Genomic DNA, 21,784 nt, shown 5'->3' with positions numbered 1-21,784 from the left:
GAACCTGGGAAACTCTCATCTTAAGGAACTGGTAATAATGGGACAGTGACGAGTCAACTGTTTCACTTGTCTTTAAGGCAAAAAGGTTGTTGTAGAAATCAGGAAATCAAAGTTCAGGTACAGCCAAGTGTAAATGTAGCAAATACTCCAGAAAATAGTTGCAGGGGGTCCTTTAAGATCTTCCCTCTGTGATATCATGAAAACAATAGAAAATGACAACACAAAGGAGAGGAAGAAGGGGAGAGAGTGCTTTTATGCAGTCCCTCAGTGCTTGTTGTTGAAAAAAATTATCCATAATAATTCTCCATTTAATAGAATATTCTGAAGTTGACCCTAGAGCTACAGTTCATGATTCTACCTCAGAGCATGCATGCAAATCTATAAATTCTTACTTTATCCTAATGATACTCTGTTCCTTTTTTTAACTAGACTCATATTCTGTTTCAGCTGAAAGTCAGTGATGCCTTGTTTCGGAGTAGCAGACTTGGACAAAAAAAACCAAATAAATATACTGGACATGGCTTGATAACAAAGTAAAAGAGTATTTAGAACACATCTTTTTCAGACTGACTTTAGATCACATGATACAGAATAGAAAGGAGACAAAGCTTAAGGAATCTGACAGACTAAAGGTGGTACACCTTAGTTTATCTGTAAAAACATTTGCTACAACTCATATTTGGTCAGCTACAGTCTTTCAACCTGGGGTTGGACAGGGAAGGTACATTATACTGCATCATATGGAGGCTGCTTCATGTTGGCAGCATCTGAAAACAGCATTGAGCTCACAACACTGGTTCTTAGATTTCTGTGCCATATGGTACCCTGCTCTACTAGAGACCTACACAGCCCTATGGGCCTGTTCCTCCAATAATCTCTTTAAAGTTTATTCAAATTCATATTGATATGGCTGCATAGGAGTCTGGCAGAGAGTCAGAAGATTGGCCAAAACTGGCAAACCCAGTAAGCAGTCAAAATGAAAACCTGGCAACCTGCCAAGAGCAGGTCTCAAGACAAAAGACAGAGAAATGCATATCCACTGCCTCCCATCCACACTTTTAGTCAAATTAATCCAGCGCTTCACACCACCTTTACACATAGCTGAATCATACGGGCTGTGCTCAAAAGAATCTTAAAGAACTAACTCAAAAGCTTTTAACCTGTATGCTTTGCTTCCAGAGGAGTATTTACAAAAAGTCCAAAGTGCCTGATACTTGTCACTGAAGTAATTTGATACTTTTGATTGATCGTAAGTAATGTTTTTGATAGCTTTTGTTTGGACTGTATGTATTTCTCTTGTCTCTAAACACTTAGACATGAAATCAACAACAGCAAAATAGGTGTTGGCAATTGAAATAATGTTTTAATTACCTGCTTGAATATGTATAGCAGCATCAGTTCTTCTGTTCCTTATTTCCTTGTACTTCCTGCGAGTTTCATATCCTCTCCAGGCTAAAAATACAAAACCATGTGCTGGAAATTACATTTATTTAAGGAAGTGCTACAGAGTATATGGAGTCAGAGATGTGCTGAAACTTTCATCCCTCCTGCCATAACCAATCCAGCCCCCATCCCCAATACCTCTTCTCCACCCACCCACATGTTGAACTCTGGATTCATGACTGCAGTATTCACATTCCCACAACTTCAAACACCACTTCACCCATCCAAATTTTAATTGTCACCATGTGCTCACTGATGTCCTAATCCAAAAGGCAAAGGTGCATGATCATGTCAGCACAAGAACTCCCTTTCTCACACAGCTCCCCAAATCTGATAAAATAAAGCCTGCTAAATTAATGATAACCAGCCACTCAGGCCCAGCCCACAATGTATGTTATCTGGAATTCTGGTAAAAATGGGGGTTGTGGTGGAATGCTACTGCATTTAATTTCTATGCTGCATGCTAGCATAGATGTATCTAATAATAATTTCATTCTGTCTGCAGGAATCACACCCAAAATACTAAAGTATTTAAATAACAACATTATCAAATAATTAGATGACACTTTAGAAGCAAATCAATAATATATGCCTCAATTAGCTGGAAAGAAAAGCACCTCCAACTATTCTGATTTCATAATAAACTATTGTGAATGAATAAACAGTGTGCATGCAATTTAACAGGCTGAAATACAAAGATACTCAATGAGAGAATGTGAACATTTACCTGCCTGTATGGTAGTAGCACTATTTTCTCTTTTCTCTTTGACTTTCTTGTACCTCCTTGCTCCAAGCCATCCCTTGATATAGGCTTGCATGACCACCACCCTCCCTATAACTTCTCGCAGTAACAAATTTAACTGCTCTACATGGAAATACTTTAGAAAAACCTGAAATGGAATAAAAAAACCAACACAACAGTATTAGATGCAGGAAGTAGCATACCCTCTTGTACTCTATCTTTTCATTGGTCTGATGTCAGCCTATTTTTGGGCACAGCTCCTTAGAAAACTGGTAAAGTACTGGCTGCTGATACCTCAGCAATCTTGTGAATCAAATATTTCCTTGCCATGTGCTTGTGGAATTTCATTATTCCACTGATTATAATCACCCCATTGGAAAATAAGCCAGATATTTACTCTCTTTATAAAGTAAATTGGTCAGGGCAGTATTTTCAGGTATCAACAGTTTTGAAATATGGTCTTTCTTGACAGTGGGAAGTTAAATCTTGTGTTGAATTTGTTTTTAGACATAATGCTGTCTAACAGCATTCTGCTTCAGAAGGCAAATCCTGTGGATGCTTACATCCACTTTATATGAGTCTTGAGTAGGAAAATGCTTGGTTTTCCTCTGTAATCTGCACAACTCAATATACTATATAACTTCCTTTTTACAGAAGTCATCCACTCTATTTTAAACCATGAACAAAGGCACTTGACAGAATCAGAGGATCTCACCTGAAACTCCACAAATGGAAAACGTACTAATCATAATAGGTGAGACTGAAGTTTCACTCCTATCATGATTAAGAGCAGGACGAACGTCAGGGGGGCACTACCACAGGAGGTACTGACAGATGTACGGACTTTACCAAGGCAGTCACATGCAGAGTGTGCCTTGGGGAGGTACCCAGTGCACCCCTCCCTCTTGCAGCACTAACTCAAATGGCTTGGAAGGGCACCTCTGTAACATGGGAGGTTACAGAGCAACCTGGGAGGACAACTGGAGCAAATTCCTTGCTCTTTTGTTCATGTATGCAATACTTTTCAAACTAATATTAGACATGTTTTGCTTTGAGAAAATGTTAGCACCTTGGTTTTCCCAAGAATCCAGTTGTCTAGTTTAGATTTCTCCAAAATGGCAAGACAGTTTTCTCTGCTACCAAGGGGAGTCTCGTGTGCCTTGAATGCAAGGTAATAATACCTGCAAAACCAAATGACAAAGAAAGAATTGACTTGATAATCAATATGTATTTTCACTGCTCTTCTCAAGCCCAGAACTGCATCTCTAGAAATTTGGGCCAAATTCTCCCCTATACTCATTCCTCTTCATAAATCATGATGCAGCTCTCACAAACAGGAATTTGAGCTACTCCTCACTTGTGAGACCCCACCTGGAGTACTGTGTCCAGCTCTGGAGCTCTCAACACAAGAAGGTCATAAAGCTCTTGAAGTGAGCCCAGAGGAGGACCATTAAGACTATCAGAAGGCTGGAGCACCTCTCCTATGAAGACAGGCTGAGAGAGCTGGGCTTATTCTGCCTGGAGCAGAGAAGGCTCCAAGGAGACCTTACACTGGCCTTCGAGTACCTGAAGGGGGCCTACAGAAAAGCTGGGGAGGGACTTTTTACTACAGTGTGCAGTGACAGAATGAGAAGTAATGGTTTAAGAGGGTAGATTTAGGTTAGATATTAGGAAGAAATTCTTCACTGCGAGGGTGGTGAGACACTGGAACAGTTTGGCCAGGGAGGTTGTGGATGCCCCCTCCCTGCAAGGGTTCAAGACCAGGTTGGATGGGGCTTTGAACAAGTGGAAAGTGTCTCTGCCCAAGCAGGGGGGTTGGAACTACATGGTCTTTAAGGTCCCTTCCAAACCAAACCATTCTATAATTCTATGATATACGTGACATAGGAAAATAAGGGTGACAAGAATCTACTGCACTCCAGAAATCCCCAGTTGGTGTAATCATCCATAAAAGTCTTTCACAAACCAATGCAATTTAGGAAACACCCAAGGTTGCTCTGAATTTTTCAGACAAACTAGTGAATGAATGACAGGGAGAAGAAGGAAAAGTGCTAGAGATCAGAAGAATAGAAGGAAAGGCAAAAATAAAAGAATTTGCATAACGTGTATAAAAAGCACACCATCTACAGAGCTGCTTAACATACTTCAGCACAGTTCTGTTGAACTGCAAGTTCTGTTGAACAAACAGGTACTCCCTGTGGTGTTCAATGGACCTTTACAGATTTCTGAGTGGAAGAAAAGTCAAATAATAGCATTAAAGAAACAGAAAAGCACCAAAGGAAAGCTATTCATTACCTGATGCCCGTTTATTATGAGGAATACCAAAAAACACATTTCAGAACCTTTCAATATTTTAGTTACTGGTGTCGTTTGTTTTTCACAAAGAAATATAAATGGCCCTGACATTCTCTGGGAAGCATAAATCCTATGTAAGAACTTGAAGGCTCTTGAGCTTGTAGCAAACTTGCTCCCATCAGTGGGACCATTTGTATTGGTAAGAATTTTATCAGTGATGTTGTTTAAAAAGAACTAGCAGCTATTCTAAAGAAAAAAGTTAACTACTCCTCATATTATTGTAATAATTTTCTTTATGCATAAGGTTTTTCTGTGGTTATGAATAGGTTTGTAAGTCATAAGGTATGATGTCTTTTTTCTCTTTGACTGGGATTAATTAAGTGGAATGATTACGATCCATTTTAGTAACCTTTGGAGTAGGCCCATACTAAACAAAATTTACTTTTCTTTTGTCCAGGTTCCCTTGCAAAGAATAGCCCCTAACAATTATGTGAAATAACCTTACTGTGCAAACAGAAAATGAAAAAGGGATGCAAAAACATATCTGCACTGAACAGACATTAAGAATAAGTGGACTGATCCCTACTGATAAAGCCATCATATTGATGCAGAATGTTTTTTTATAGTATTTAAGTAACTCACAAACAATTATGTTAAGTAACAGCAAGAACATGTGCCAGTTAGTTTACAAATTTAAGATAGTACATAGTACATTGTTAGATGGTAGCAACTACCACCTCAGTTCTCATTTAGGAACTGCCATGTGTTGTTTTGCTTGTTATAACTATACTTCTACAGGAGCTACTCTGTCCACGTTGTGTTTGAGAGGAACTGGCAGGTTCAGCAAACTTTTCTACTAATTATTAGCATGGGGAAGAGCCACCAGATGCTCTTTTAAATATAAAGAGAAGAACCCAGCCAGTGAATGTCAAAGGCAGATTCCTTTGTAGCCACATAGAGGAAAGAAGATGTCCCACCTCATATTGAAGAAAATATGGAGAAGGAATTAGAAAGAATGGAATAGCACAAGATCTTTTTTTTTTTTTTTTTTTTTTTTCTTTAAATCAGAATATCGTTTTCAAATATTAGCTCCAGTTGTCACAAGAAAGAAAAAAAGAACCACTAAAATAGTCAATAAAGATCAAAGGGGAACAAAATTATGTCTGAAGGGAGAAGCACTGGAATCAGTTCTGGACTAGAGACACAGATATTCACCAACTGGAGACATTTCCCAATCTGAATAATGATAGGAGACCATGTATTACCAAGATATTTTCAACCCAATGACTTTCTCAAGAAGATGATATTGCAAATTCTTTAACCAAATCTTTCAAAATACTAAGAGTCATGGAATTTAGTAGGCATGGAAAGAGTTGATGTATTTAAAAGAAAAAAAGCACATTTCCTCCAAACTTGATCATATCAGTTTTCACAACACAAATGTATTGAGTTGCACTAACAAAACTAAGATTTAAAATACATATCATGAACAATTTGTGATAGTATCCTATTTCAACACATACTTGACAGATGCATTAGGGAAGTTGCACTAATAGTAAATTGCTGTTCACTTCAAAACTCAGTTTAGATAGTCATGTTATTCACATATCTATGCAACTTTAAAAGTTTGTTTCATTAGAAAGAAGGAAGGGTTCAAGTGAGTGATAATACCAGTTTTCTGGCTGTTCGTACACCTTTTAAGGCATGTTACAGTTGGGAATTTTGAAACTACTGCACAGATTTTAGATACCATTGATGCGATAAAATAGTCAAGGGGGATCTCATATTTTTTGAATCTTACTGTCTTACTGATGGCATTATAATAACTGAGAAACTGACTTCTTATTCGCGATGAATACCTGACTAAAAATATTTTTGAGCTATGCAATTCATATGCCTGACTATACCATTTTGTTCAAGACAAACTTCAACATCTTTCAATGCAGTACCCTCTCCATTAACTCCATTTCATGACCTAGAATGTAGTTGCTTTTGGTACTCATAAAAAAACCTGTAAATTAAAACAATGCTCTTTTTTCTTATAAAATCCTATTTTTAAAAGTGTTTTTAAATTTACCTTTCTTCTAAGGAAGAACGACACTCAGAATGACAGTAACTTTACAACCCATGCGAATAACTTCACTTTTGTGTGCCTTGTTTCCCAATATTTAGGGATTCTTCTGAATGGTGTTTTTCTAAATGTTTTGATTCATCTAACCACTGCACAGAAGACTCCTGCAGGTGCTAAGCATGCTGGAATGTCAGATTTTAAACATCAGGTCTCCATGTTCTTTTAAAGTTACATAATCACAATTAAAGCAGAAATTACTCATCAGAAATAAGGTATAGCAATATGAGACCAGCCATTTCTTGTTGATTATTTCTCCTCTAGAACTTTTTTTGTAGTTTGCATTCTGTACAGTAAAGACCCTCTAGATTAGTATTCTAAATCTCAAATCCATGGGGCTTTTTGGGCCATGCACCCAAAACTTTGGGGTATATGCAAAACCACAACTGTTCATTTTGATTTATTGGCTAATTTCATCTCTATTATACTTACGCAAATTTACTGTACAGACATCACAGCCAGAGTGACCTCTACGCACAACATTTCACCAAGAGAAAAAAGCAGATACTTATTATCAGAGAAGTAGAGCTAGAAATCACATTTTCTTCCAGATGAGACAAAAATTTCACAATTCTATTTTTTTATTTCCATATTTGCATTTGTTATTCTAACAGAAAATGCAGTGGTCTTGAACAGTTCAGTGCTCTTCTATGTTAAGCCAATACTTTTATATCTAATTTAAAAAGTAAAGTTTATAGTCCTTCATGTGTCGTTTCAGAAACGTGCACATACCTGTGCAAAAATACTTTATTTTCTTGGGTTATGCATCCTGCTTGAAAATTTTCTACACATGACACATATTTATCTATATATTCCCTAAAAGTACTTGACTAATCACATTGTCCGTAGCAGTAAGACTAATTAAGAGAAAAGTTAATTTCCATTCACAAGAACTGAGAACTAATTAAGCTCTGGAATTATGTATGACTTAACCAGTGTTTTTGAAACTGGACTACAAACTATCCCTTATGGACAAGAACAGCATTCCATGCAAAAAACCCCAACATTAAAATGGCATTAACTGTAGTTAATAGTCATTAGGCATAAACCAACTTTTTTTAGAAGTTGAATTTATCCCTAGATCAACAACTGCGAAGCTAGGAGATGTAGAGTTAAGGTTAAATGTCCAAGTATATTAAGATATGGAAAACTTCACAATGATGCTATACATTAACTATCTGATTATGGCCAAGGCATTTTAGTGCTGGTGGGTTTAGATGAGATAAATTTATTGTAAACAAATGGTTCAGTTTCTCTCTCCTTCTTAAAGGGTGAACTGTGGAACTACTCAATAAACAGCATCTAAACAACACCATTTACTGCTGTACTAGTGTCTCTTACTAAAGTTCCCTTTGCATTCCAGACTTAAAGGCAGCATCAATTCTACACAATTAACTCACCACAGTAATGATTAACCCTTTTCTCTTTAAAACAAATCTTTGTACTAAAATATACTGGCCTGAGATGGAGAACGGTAAATGATACGTGAAAAGCATGAGGTGCAAGAGCATAAATTCCCTTTCTAGCCAGACCCCCAGCAATAGTAGGGAGATTCTCAACATTCCAAAAGGTGTTTATGCCTTCTCAACTCTGGAGTTGGAAATTTATTTTTTTTAAAAAAAAGTTTTTTAGCACTGAAAGAACTGTTATACAACTTCCAAAAATTCCTAACTTTTATTGGTTGTATCTCACCTCTTTCAAAACTGTCACATCTGAATTAATAGGATTACATTTTACTCTATATTGAGAGTATGAATTAAAAATTTTGAATGAAAAATGTAAAAAAAAATCCATTATACTCTTGAAATTCAGTTTAAGATACACAACAGTTGTGTTGTAAATCATCAGATAAACATAGAATCACAGAAATACTCAGAAAGGCATTATTTGATCCATTCTGCATATACAATTCATACTGGGTTATTAGACTTTTCATTCCTAGAACTTCTGTATCTTCTCCAACCTGCAACTATTTATCAAGTGTTCTGTGACTGAGAAGAGTCCAGAAAGTATATGTGGAAGGTCACCTTTAAAGTGTGTAGGAACATTACACAGATCCAGTGAAGTCTTAGAGCCACTGAAACAAATAACAAATGTTTCCATAGATAATAGTAAGATCAAACTATGAGGGATGTTACAATTTTGTTTCCAGAAATCACTTAAAGATTTTGGTACAGTGCAGACTCAATGTTAAAAGCAAGTTTGCATTAAAAATCTATATTTTTAAAAGTGAGCATTTCTTGTCTCTATAACAAACCTGTTGACTTTTAATTTAATTCAGTGCTTCCCTGATTTTGAATAATGACAAAGTCATTACCACTGAATTTTTGGGGTACAGAGCTAACACGTTTTACAGGATTCTGTAGTATTTGACCAGCTTTTATTCCTAGCTCCACTCAATGCAACTCATTAAGGTCAAAAGGTCATTATACAGTCATGAGAAATATCACATTGACCATACAGAGATTGTGTACCAGTTGTACTAACAGTGACAAGTGCAAGCTTGCTCTGAGTCTGAAAAAGCAGAACCAACCTCACTGGGATCACTGTCACAGTAATAGCACTGGTATTGCCATAAGCATATGATCTGAATAACATCATCTGGCTACTGTGGAGTTGGTAGCATTGGTAGGAAAGTGTGTCCTGCATGCTAAAGCAGTACAAGGAACTTTAATGCAGAACATAAATGGGCAGAGAAGAAGAAAAAAGAAAACCCTTATATGAAACTTGTACAAAACTTCTCAACACACTTTTACATGTTATGAGGTACTCCAAAGCCTGACAGCATTTAGCACCATTAGACTCTCAAGTCCCTTCAACCCATGGTGCAGTATATGCCTCATTATATGAAAGGTATATACAGCTGGGGGATATGTGGCAAAGACACATCTGCTCACCAAGTCATGTCACATGAAGTTCCAGGAGATAGGGCACTTGCATACAGCAAGGAACTTCCCATCTAGTGGGACTTTCAGAGTAAGTCCCTGCTAGAAAGCACACTTCCCTTAGCAGCTGTGTCATCACTCTGTGGCCTCAAAGGCCAGGCACATCTTGTTGCCTGATCAGGTTAATAACTTGTGTCTGAAACCTGGGACTCCAGCCTGAGAAAGGGGTCATGCTGCTTCCATGAACATGGAAGACAGATACATGATAGCTTGAGTTGCAAGACAAGGCAATGGAGATGAAGTGCCTAAGACTTGACAGGACTACAGTGTTTACAGGGGCCTCAGATTACATTTTCCTACTTTAACTAAAATATTATGCATATTTGTATACATAAAACAGATGGTTCTATACTTGCTGAAGAACCATCATGTGAATGAGTTACAATTATGTCCTCTCATCACTCTCTGTTTTTTAACCCAATAAACTAACTTCCAGGTTTGCAAAATTGAAATAATCTGGTCTACAAGAAAATATAAGACAGTAAAAAGTAACATTAGACAAGGGTTTTATCTTCCGTTTATCTCCCACCTGATAAACCCTGAATGGTTCTGTTCCCTGCCTTTGATTGTTTTGTCCTCATATTTCCTGCTAAGAGTTTACAAAACAGCATTATTGAACAGGCAGATAAGCAGCACACCTATTTGTTTAATAACATCAAGGGGGGAAAAGTGCTGGCTCATCCATTTTGTTGTTAAGTTGCTCAAAAGGATCAAAATACCAATTAACTTGCTGGCTTAGAAAATCTTTGATATCCTCAAATTTACTGACATTTTGAAACTCTTGTTCATACTTGCCTAATGTCTTTTTGATTCTGAACAAAGAAGTGCCAATCTGTTTAGCATTTGACCTGTTTTCTCAAACATTTTTATGTATTCAACTACTTAGTTCCTAAAAACACTTGACTAGTCATGGCTGCAAATTGAAGAAAAATGTTTCTTGTTCCATTGATATCTATTTAAAGCATTATTAATTTTTCCCAAGAGCAAAATAGAATAGAATTTGTTTAAAGATAAAGGTAAAATTGAACAGAGGAAAAAGAACAGCCCCTCTCCCACCTTCTGTTTATATCCTGAACTCACAAGTCTTCTACACTGTTGGGCAATTGCTAAATCTTACCCCCACTACCCTTGTCATGTTGAGTTTCTTGCCTGAAAAAATTACATTGACTTGGACTAAAAACTTGGCGAGTTTCTGACAAGACAACTTGTCCTTATGTGCATAAATGAAAAGCTACAGTCAGTGATGCTTTTATTACCATTTCTTTTCAAGGTTGTACTCAAATTCAATGCATTTCTGAATGAAAATAATCTACTGATAAGAGAAGGCCTACCTAATTTCCTCTCAATTTACACTAATTTTAGTGGAGTTATTCTTAGCTCACTTATGTGTAAATTGAATAAAAGTTAAGGTTAATAATTCTGCCTTTAGCCTCTTCAGTATGTTGCAAAGATGCGTTAGTGATCACAAAAATTAATCTCTCTGTTAAACCTGCTTTAGTATCCTGTGACCTTACTAAAATTAGTCAGGTAACACAAAAAAAAAAAAAGGTGGGGGGAAATTACAACTGAAAATGAAATTGCTTTGATGGTCAAATGAATGTGTTAGTTATCCTTCCTGGGATATACATCTCTAGTGTTTTCCTATTACATATTCATTTGGCATACTTAACAGATTACAAATCAGAAATTTTCCCATTTTTTCAGAATTGATTTATTGAGCTATGGTTTTGTCATTCAACACCTCCCAACACAAGAGCCACAGATCTGCAAGCCCAAATAACTGATTTACACACATAAAAATTTACCCAGTCTCTGGGTTTTAGAAAGGCCTGTGAAACTGCTTAGGTCTTTTCTCTTTCAAAAATGTGACCAGCTCCTCTCTCTACCATCATGTGAATTACTTGTTTTCACTACATTCATTAATTCTATATTCTTTGGATGAGCAACCTCCAGTTCAGAAAATATCACTAAATGCTTGATTTAACTATTTATTGCTTGTTCCTACTGTTGAGCAGTTGATGCTTAATGGTACTGCTTCTGCTCCATTAATGCATTATCAATCCTATAGTCTGGAAATAGTAAATACTACACTAAAACATATTTTAAAAATAGAAGAGACCCATAATGATCATAAAAATATATTCTCATAATAAAGACAATAGCATTTCTGAAAACAGTAGTTTCCTGCAGTTTTTATCTGATAGTCACTGCTCTCACTAGAGAATGAGACCATAAATGTACAAACCAATGTTTGTTGAAATTTCTGTACTTAAACATGGAATGTCTTTCCTTGAATGAGTTTTAAAAAAATAGCCACGTTACAGAAGTCTTACCTTTTCACAAACTCTTCAAAGAGGATGCGATGAGAATACCCTTTTTGACGTATTTTGACCGTTTCCAGAATTCCAGTGTACCGGAGCTGCAGCAGAACTCTCTCATGAGAAAATGTCAGAGCTTCTCGATCATCATTAGGTTTAATGCAGCGGATAAAGTGGGGCTGTCCAACAACCATTTTGGATAAAAGATCCATGAGGGAATACTAGCAAGGAAACAGAGAAGATGCACACACTTGACAAAACCCCTAAAATTCAACCACGTAAGAAGGAGACATGTATTTGTAAAATTATATATAAAACCCATATTTAATTGTAATATTAATCAGCCAAGAAAGCCAAGCATATCCTGGGCTGTATCAAAATAAGAGTGGCCAGCAGGTCAAGCAAGGTGAATGTCTCCCACAACTCTTGTCTCATGAGACCCCATCTGGAGTACTGTGTCCAGCTCCTGAGCCTCCAAGACAAGAAGGACCTGCTGGAGCAAATCCAGAGGATGGCCACAAAGATCATCAGACGTTTGGAGCACCTCTCCTATGAAGACAGGCTGAGAGCTGGGCTTGTTACACCTGGAGAAGAGAAGGCTCTGTAGACCTAATAGGAGCCTTCCAGAATCTGAAGGTGAAAGATGGGGAGGGACTTTTTACAAGGGTGTGAATGACAGGAAAAGGGGTAATGGCTTTAAACTGGATAAAGGTAGTTTTAGGCTAGACATTAGAAATAAATTCTTCACTATCAGGGCGGTGAGACACTGGAATAGGTTGCCCAAGGAAGCTGTGGATGCCCTCTCCCTGGAAGTGTTAAAGGCTTGGAGCTCAGGGCTTGGAGTGACCTGGTTCAGTGGGAGGTGTCTCTACCTATGGCAAGGGGGTGGGAACTAGATGGTCTTTAAGGTCCCTTCCAACCGAAACTGCTCTATGATTCTAAATACACTCAATATCAAAATCACATACAATTTCAAGCTGACTGTGGTCGCTTTGCTGTAGGCTGCATCTGTATTATGCTGTGCTTTCATACTCCCCACTCCATTTTTATTTTTATTTTTTACAGTTCCTACACAACTGACATCTGCATAGTTCTTTGAAAGAGCATCCTAAATCCACACTTGGATTACTGGACAAGTCTAGATGTGCGTCCTTGTAACCTCCACACTGCGGCAACAGCTCAGCATGCATCACCTTTCTCTATGCCTTTTCCTTATGCTATTTTGCATGATAAAGAAGGCAGGTATTCCAACACGAAGGCTTGACCCACACAAGCTAGCACAGCACTGTGAAGTTCACCATTCTGCATGGTACAAGCGCAGCCCAAAGACCAGCTGCTTCAAACTTTTCCACTCTGCAACGACCACAACAAAAACCATTAACCAACAGCCTTGGACTAGCGTGTGGGTTCCCTGACTCCTAATCTTCCAGTTCCAACATTCTCAAGGCTTTTTTCTCACTTGTTTGATTTAAACAGCATGCAGAATACACATTCTCCCAGACAAGATTACTACTGATAAATGGCAATCCATGTGATTTTTAACAGTACTTCAAAAAGATGGGTTTTTTTTTACTTATTAGCACAAATAATAAATCTTAACCTTGAAAAGTAGGTATGCCTAAGCTTGTGAAAAAAGTATGAAGGAAGGCTTTAGTAAGAAAATTATCAAAAGAAAATATTTGAGTCTATGCAGGCCTCACAACAGAATAAAAAATATTTCCTATTACGCTCTTTGATCTCACAATCCCACAATTTTTTTAGATATATCTATTCTCATCATCACAATGTTTTTTTATAATTCAACTTTTGTACCCTAAAATATGAAGCCATAGTCTGCCGCTTCATGTTAGTTGTTTCCTCGGGGTGTCGCATAACCTCCATCGTGTCAACCTGAAAGACAAAACTCAGATGTTATAGCTGCTCCAGTAACACTGCAGACTCCCCCTACCTCACCCATGAAAGCTGGGTTCAGCTTTTGTCATGGTTATTCCAGCAGGTCTGAGTGCTCCAGGGTACTTTATCAGAGGTAGGAAGGCCAGATTCTAACAGATGCAGGACATACACTGATTTCAGAGAGAACTTCAAGTGTTCCAAATGATTTCACATTTTTTTAATGCTAGTATAACATCAAGCCAATGAAGCAGCTGTCAAGATGCAATACTTTATGAACTGATTTCTAAAAAGCATTCTCCTTATCACCACTGCAACAAACTCCATCAGGTCTTATTTTCTATATAAGGAGAGCTATCATAGAAAGTAAATTGAGCTGCCTCATTCTGCTCATGTATGGAAAAAATGTTTTTGTCAGATAACAAGTTTCAAACAAAGAAAGTAATCTCAGAATGTGTAAGTGTTTTCCTTTCTGCTGTTGTGGTTACTATTAATTACTTTAAATAGCCATTTTGATGCAAAGAATTTCAGCAATCTTACCATGCTGAAGTTTCACAGCTTCAAATATCCTCTTTTCAGCATTTGAGAAGTTATTTAGAGGGTATACATGGACTGCAAACATATTGCTCATTGTATATTTTAGTTACATTGTCAGTACAGCTGTTTTTATCAAAATGAAATCAGAATTTATGAATTAGTATAACCATGGTTACCAATCACAAGCAGATTGTGTTGCTGTATAAAAGCTCAACAAAATTAAAGAAAAAAATCAATCAGTATCCTGTTTGCACAGAGCATTAACAACATTTTAGCATTCACTTGCTTTGTGGTGTTTACCATCTGCTCTGATCAGGCGGCATTTGTATAAACCATATAATGCTGTTGTCAGCACCTGTGCTACAATTCCTGGACTTTGCTCCATACAACAATTTCCAACACTCACTGACTTCAGACCACTATTCTGAACACTAAAAGCAACTGCTGAAAGATTACAGCTCTCAATAAAGTAACTGTTTCTCTTACCTTCAGGAGATATTTAGGAGACTGCATGCAAAATATAAAGGAAATTAAGCACTAAGTAGTAATAGAGCAAGAAAATGGATTTTGTGTTGGGGAAGAAATCAGCAGAAAACTTGGGAAGGCAAGATTCAGAATACAGATGATGCAAAGGGAAACAGGTTTCCATAATGATGACCATAAACATTTCAGCATGTTTTTTAATCTGTGATATTCTAGCCCAGAGTGGTGTGCATGCATTAGTATGCATCTCAAACAAACACATGAGAAAAACCAAGAGACAGTTTGATAGGCCAGGTTGGATGGGTCCTTCAGTAACCTGATCTGCTGGGATGTGTCCCTGCCCATGCAGGAGGTTGGAACTAGATGACCTATAAGGTCCCTTCCAACCCTAGCCATTCTATCACTTTATGGTATTAGTTTTAAGGATGTTAACAGAAAACTCTGTAACATAACCCAGGAAAAATGCCTTATCAGCACAGATAACATCAAATACTTTTAGAGGTTACCTGACAAAGTAAACATCCATGACCTAATCAGAACCATAGGCATGTCCATGGGGAAGGATATAGGAATGTTTCAAAACTATCTTGGAAGGCAACTACTTTTTGAGAATTGATATCTAAATCTCTTGTAAAGGTCAGGTGGAAGACAAAAACGATATCAGTGAGTTTGGCACTAAGTTTGGAATAACTGGTAACATTCAATGTTAAATGATAGACAATTTAATCTTAAAGAACACTAAATCAAGAGCAAATGCAAACAGTTTGAGAACTGTACTGAAGCCCAAATGCCCATGAATTTGACCATCAAAATTGGATTCCTGACTGTCCAGTAAAACAGATTTTTTGTTGTATTGTTGTTGGAGGTTCAGCACTCACAACCTCTCAGTCATATCTGGCACATCTGCTGGCCAACAAAGGGTCAGCTTATGCTCTAACTTTTGGGCAATAGGATACTGTAAGCACCTCTTTCACAGCTGCTTATTTTCACCAAACCTGTAGAATCTTGCAACTTTTGAGACTGCCACTTTGTCAAATATGGTTTACTACAGCCTGCTGCATTCAAAAGTATTTTGTTTTGTTTGGTTTTTTTTTTTTGGGGAAAGGGAGTGAACTCACAGGAAGACAGATGGTCAGAAACACTCACAGAGCGAGTATCACAGAGTAATACATTTTTCTTGGAAAATCAGGGTAAAACCAGTATAGTGAGATTAATTTTTCTATGGATGGAGTTGTAAATTCAGATCTATGCAATGTATAAGGAGTAGGATAAATTCTGAAATCTTTTTGACAAAAAATATTTGAAGTTTTTATTAGAAAAATTCCAATAGATCTTCAAGTGAGAGAAATATTCCTGTAAGCATTTTCCGAAGTTTTGTCTCTGGTTAATTTTGAATATTGTATGTCTATGAAGCCATTCAGTCTTATTGTAGGGCAATAATCTCAATGTAAAACAGGCAAATATGGGTTGTCAGAAAATGATAAAACATAGTAAGAATGTAACAATATAATCTTGTGTTTTAAATCAGTAGCTACTTTTTAAAACTAAAATGAAGAATATTTCAACTGTTAAGTCACATTCTTACATGACAGTAGTAGTGACGTACAATATACATTTATACAATTACAACGGCAGTGGAAAACAGTTTGACCTAGAAAAGTCAAACTGTTAATCACCAAAAAAAATTGCTTATAATAGTTTGGAAACAATATTAAAAGAATTACTCATGACATCATGTCACTTTATGAAGGCACTGTAAATTATTACTTTAACATACTGACTACACCTGCTGCTGGTATGGTATGAAATACTGTAAAAACAAAAAACATCTTAAGTAAAAAAGCTAAAACACTTACATAATAAATGAAAAATTCCAAACTTTCAAACGAAATTATTACATTTGACTTTTTAACCAAATTTTTAAATAGTAATTTAAAATATTTTTCTGTAGTTGTTTTAAGTAGTTTTACGAAATTGTAAGAAAGATTTTTTCTTCTATTTCAATTAATGTTTCCTGAATAATGCTGTATGTCTTCTAGCTCCTTCTTTTATAATTCTAAGGGTGAGTAAAAACTACTTAATAACTCCTTAATATAAATGTGTTTATTAAAGCTTTAAAAGGGAACTGCTCTATTCCATTAGCTCAATAAAATGCATGCTTAGAAAGCTATGTTGTATTCAGCTGAATGTGGAAGACAATGTATATAAAGTAATACAATGGGAAAGCCTATTATCTGTCCTTCAGCACTGAAAGTGTTTATACCAGAGAGGAAATACATTTCTGAAATCCACATCTGTATTTCCAGGTACAGTGAAGGATACAGATGTCTGGGTGACATGAATTACTGTATCAACATTAAAGCATGAACTCTTAACAACAAGAGAGAATGAAAAGAAATAGAAAAATTGGAACATAAAACACTGCAGACTTTTGAACAGCTGCTTTTACCACACTTGTTTTAAAAAATTATTATTGTTTGATTTGGAGGCAAAAAAACCCCCAAACCTTTAACTAAGCCAACTCTAAAAGCACTACTTAGGAAGCAGGGAGTGAATGCACATGCTGTGAGCTTGAGGCTCAAGGGTTTTTCCTCCACTCAATTGGCAGCGCATCCTATTAACTGCCATAAAACTATCCCATCCCTTTGCAATTACACCACATACTTTTATGGCAAAATCCAGCAGTGTCTGAATTTGACAGTTCTTATTTTTAAAGTACAGTAGTTTTGCTGAGTTGTTCTTTTCTGGTCATCTATCAGTCACAAATGTCCCCTGGTTTTTCACTTGCAAGCTGAATAAAAAAGGAATGGATATTTTCTGTATTTTGCCTTTCATACTGTTAAATACACTACTCAAATTTATCTAATTCAATCTCGTTCTAAACAAAACTTGGCAGGAGAAAACCTTGATCCCATTGAAATCAAGAGGAATATGGCTACCAATATCAATGTAACTAGGATTTCACTTTAAAAGTTTAATCAGCAGTAAAATTGATGCTTCACTGGATTCTAAAATAGGGTCCTCACTGAAACTAGGAACAGTGCTTTTGGGTGTGGTGCAGGTTTTCTGATACTAAGGCAGACTCTCATTTGGTAAGAAAGTCACTATAGACCTACATCAGCTAAACACCTTGTCCATAGTCTTGCTGTAATATTTTATGAACAATTGTCTGTCTTCAAAGAGAACACTACTAACCTTGATACGCCCAGCATTAAGCTGTGGAGGCAAAGACCTAGATGCTGCTGTCACTCTGGCTCTTGTCTGTGCCAAGTTACCTGTACAAAACGAAAGAAAAACACATTGCAAAAACTGTTCAAGAAGCTTATCAGGGAAAATGTATATGGTGGAAAATTGGCTTGTACAATAGTACTAAAAATAGCAGACACCACCACACTTGTTCCACACCCTGCTCATTAGCAATTGTGTCTGCAGAGCATTCAGCACAGGCATGACAGAGTGCAGTGTTTATTTAAAAGAGAGGAAAAAGTCAGCGATAAGGTGGTATGTCACTGACCTTAGCTACTGAGCTGATGAAAACAACTGACAGCACAAAGGCATACAGCTCAATCACTAGTCATCAATTTCTCTGTGACTCATTGAGAGATTTAAAAGAGAAAAAGACAGCAGAAACAATCTTGTTTCTATGAAATCATGTGGATCCTGAAGTGTTTAGACAGCATCTTAAGCTCACAAACCAATGAAAGAGATGAGAAAATGATAAGACGGTCTTTTTTTTCTTTTTTTTTTTTTTTTACCTTTTGACATGTAGGCCTGCTTAATCCCCAATCTTATTGTCCCTTGGGGTTTTTAAACACTGACTCAGTTCCTTGGGAAAAAACATATCATGGTGCCAACTGAAAGAGGAGTGCCTTTTTAAAAACGTACAGTATGATGTGTCCTAAACTTTTTTCTCTGTACTTGCAGAAAGCCAAAGTCATCACAAAATAGCTTTTCAAAATAAAGCCTCAGAGAAGAGAGAGGAAGTGATACAGCACTGTGCATATGCAAGACACTCTGTGTATTTCAAAGTTTTAGCAAGTCTCGCACAAGATGTCCAAATGTTTTCTCTGGCTATATCTTCAGAGGCTAAACTGTGATTAATAGCATTGAAAGAACCCTTTGAAGCAGGATTGGTGACATCAAAGCCCTAATCCATGGGTGGCAGGATTTTTATAATGAGTGGGAAGCATTTTAACACATTTCAAAGGATTTACAGCATGAATAAACAATAGGCCTCTGCAGATGTACCACACACCTTTCAGAACCAGAACATATAAATAAGTGTCCATTTTAATTTAAATGTAAATAAAGTGTTAACACTTCTTTCACATGCTAAGTGTGTTGTTTGCATCAACTCCAGCATTTAGCTGTTCGCTTTACAGAAAGCCAGTATCTCTAGAGTCTTCAGAGTTTTCCTAAACTATATATTACATAACTGGGAAGCAGGCAGGATGGGAAAAACACAAACCAAGAACAGTTAATTGCTGGTAATTATTCCACCAGGGAGCAGAGCAAACTCAGTGTCCACATAACACTGAGAGGAACATTTGCTCTTACTTTCCTCCAAACAATAAAAATACCAATCCCCTGAAAAAAATCTGGGGGCCAGCACTCAAACACAGCAATGACATTCTCTGGAATGATTTAGACATTCTGTATTAATTTTAAAAGTATTTATCTTTTAAGCTCCTGGCATTGAGATTGACACAATGCTGCAAAACTGTCATGTCATTTCCAGATCTAACAGCATATGTTACCTAACAATTTAAATCACAGTGCACAAAACAAGGTGTCCACGTTTTTGGAAAATGCTTTAGGTTAATGAGAACTGCAACTCTGTTTTGAAAATCTTGTACATCTATATACACATGTGGTACATATGGTATGTACATGTATCTCTCTAAAATTAAAATGAGGATTGTCATGAGAGAATAGCTGGTGAATTAATTTTTCTCTTAGCTGTAATTTGGATATTTTTGTATGTTAGAATTACACTTTTTGCCCTTTTTTATCTAAAGTAGACAATCTGGAAGGTTGATTTTGGCTAGGCATCAGATTAGCAAATCTAAATCTCGAAAGCCTTAAACTGAAGAATTTAAGACATAGCTGAGGATAAAAGAGAGGAGTTGGCAGACAAGAAAAAAAAATAATCTGTTTAGAAGTATAAAATTTTGTTTCATTTTATAACAAGTTACAAAACTCTAATAATCATGTAAAATTTAGAATTATTAGACACTTGCTCAGGGCTCACCACACTCACTGCTGGCATTAGGTTTCTGGGGTGCAGAATTAAAAACCCTGAGCTCTCCCTTAGTTCCTCATGCAAAACTAAAACTAAACATAACTGATTCGGCAAACCAAGCAAATAAATACATTATTAATCAAAAAACCTAATGACTTCACAAACAAAAAAATCCAACCCACCGACCTCAAAGTGGTCAGTATCTACAAAAAAAAAGAACAGCTTCACATATTGTGATTTTGTTCATTAGTTACCTTCTAGGAATGGATAATGATTATTATTGTTGTTGTTGTTATTATTATTATTCTTACTGCTTATTTCATGTGTCAAGTGAATTCCTATGTAACTACTAAAGACTGAGTTGTAGCATCAGATGAAATCCACAGAAAAAATGTTATTAGGATTTTCTTTTCCAGATAAAACACAATATGATGCTTCAATAAAATTTCGTAAATTAAGTCATCTCAAGTAGTTAATGTTCAGGAAAGTAACTACCTATCCATCAAAACTAATAAACAGAACAAATGTGGTTTAAATATTAGTCTACATAATAAGAAATGTTTCACCCAGAGTTAACATGGTGTTTATAGTCAGTAAACATTTGGTACCTGTCCCTGCATTTGATTTTCATTTACAAGGTCATTTATTACTATACACACCAAAAATAATTAAATGTAATTCCACTTTGTAATGAACATCAATATTTGAAGAACAAACATCTTTAGATAATAACACAGCCAGTTAAAACTGCCATGGGTTCCTTGAAAGGCTAAACCTGTTAAAGGTTAAAAGACTGCACTGTGCTTTTCAGAAGTCTAGCTTCATACCTATTACTATAATTCAGAGAAAATACAAGTGACATCCATATAGGCTTAAATAAAATACTACCTATATTAAATCTAACTCCATAAAATGGACCAATTAAATTATTTAAAAGACTCAGATTTTTAGTAGGTTTTTTTTGAAAAGGCAATCATGGGTGGGGGGGGGGAAGAGAAGTTAATGGGTAAAATCAGGATTAATCATTTAAATATGTACATGTTTAATTTTATTCACATGCATTTCCTTCTCAGTTCAATGGGACAGCTCATCTGAAAAATTAAGACTCCTAGCTATGTGCCTGATCAGAGACTAAGGTCTCTGGGATTCATTTGTGTCAGTGGGGGAGTCAGACCTGATGTTTCTCTTTTTCCCCTCTGTTAATGTAGTTTGGAATGTCATTAATGCTTTGAGAAGTTTCAGTCATTAAAGTCTGTGAAAAGCTCGGAGATCTTCCAACAGAAGGGGAAAGAGCAGCACAAAAATCTATGCACTCACTGCCTAAGTTCACTGTTCTAATGCTCAGCAAAATTCCTTTTGTCTTGAAGCTCTATAGGATATCTCACATCTCTGTATGCCTCATTTCAGCTAAGCTGAAGAGAACATACTGTCAAAGTATGGTATCTCTTCTATCATGCAAGAAGGAGAAGTTTTGAAAGTATTTCAACTATTTACAGAGCACAGAAAAAAGAAGCTAAGAAATGGTTTATCTTATTTTCAGTTTGGACTTTGGAAGTACTCTCTAGATCTCAGCAAGGACTAGTCAGCATTCCTGTCTTCTCAATTGCATCCAAGGCACTTACTCACTGTGTGATCTGGCCAAATTAATGATCTGTCCAGCAGCTGGCTTTCCATACTGATTAGGAAGAGTATGCTCTCTGGCTGGAGGTTCTGATGTTACTTAGAGTTTGCCAGTGCTTCATTACGGTTAGGTGATAGGTT

At 36.5% G+C, this 21,784-nt stretch overlaps 1 protein-coding gene across 1 annotated transcript in view; it reads right to left on the bottom strand.

The window, feature by feature from the left end:
- Positions 1–1,363: 1,363 nt before the first annotated feature.
- The window catches only part of MYO3B (myosin IIIB), a 101,493-nt gene continuing 81,072 nt past the window's right edge, over positions 1,364–21,784 (bottom strand). The window contains exons 23-28 of the mRNA XM_009996303.1: positions 17,977–18,056; positions 13,684–13,761; positions 11,887–12,092; positions 3,255–3,366; positions 2,171–2,333; positions 1,364–1,452 (exon numbers count right to left, since the gene is read on the bottom strand). Coding sequence (XP_009994605.1) covers positions 1,364–1,452; positions 2,171–2,333; positions 3,255–3,366; positions 11,887–12,092; positions 13,684–13,761; positions 17,977–18,056 — 728 coding nt within the window. The remainder of the gene's footprint in view (positions 1,453–2,170; positions 2,334–3,254; positions 3,367–11,886; positions 12,093–13,683; positions 13,762–17,976; positions 18,057–21,784) is intronic.

This window comes from Chaetura pelagica, unplaced genomic scaffold (assembly GCF_000747805.2).
Source record: "Chaetura pelagica isolate M959 unplaced genomic scaffold, ChaPel_1.0 scaffold3, whole genome shotgun sequence".
Taxonomy (NCBI): Eukaryota; Metazoa; Chordata; class Aves; order Apodiformes; family Apodidae; genus Chaetura; species Chaetura pelagica.
The sequence above is the reverse complement of the archived record's forward strand: the minus strand, read 5'-3'. Positions and strand labels throughout refer to the sequence as shown.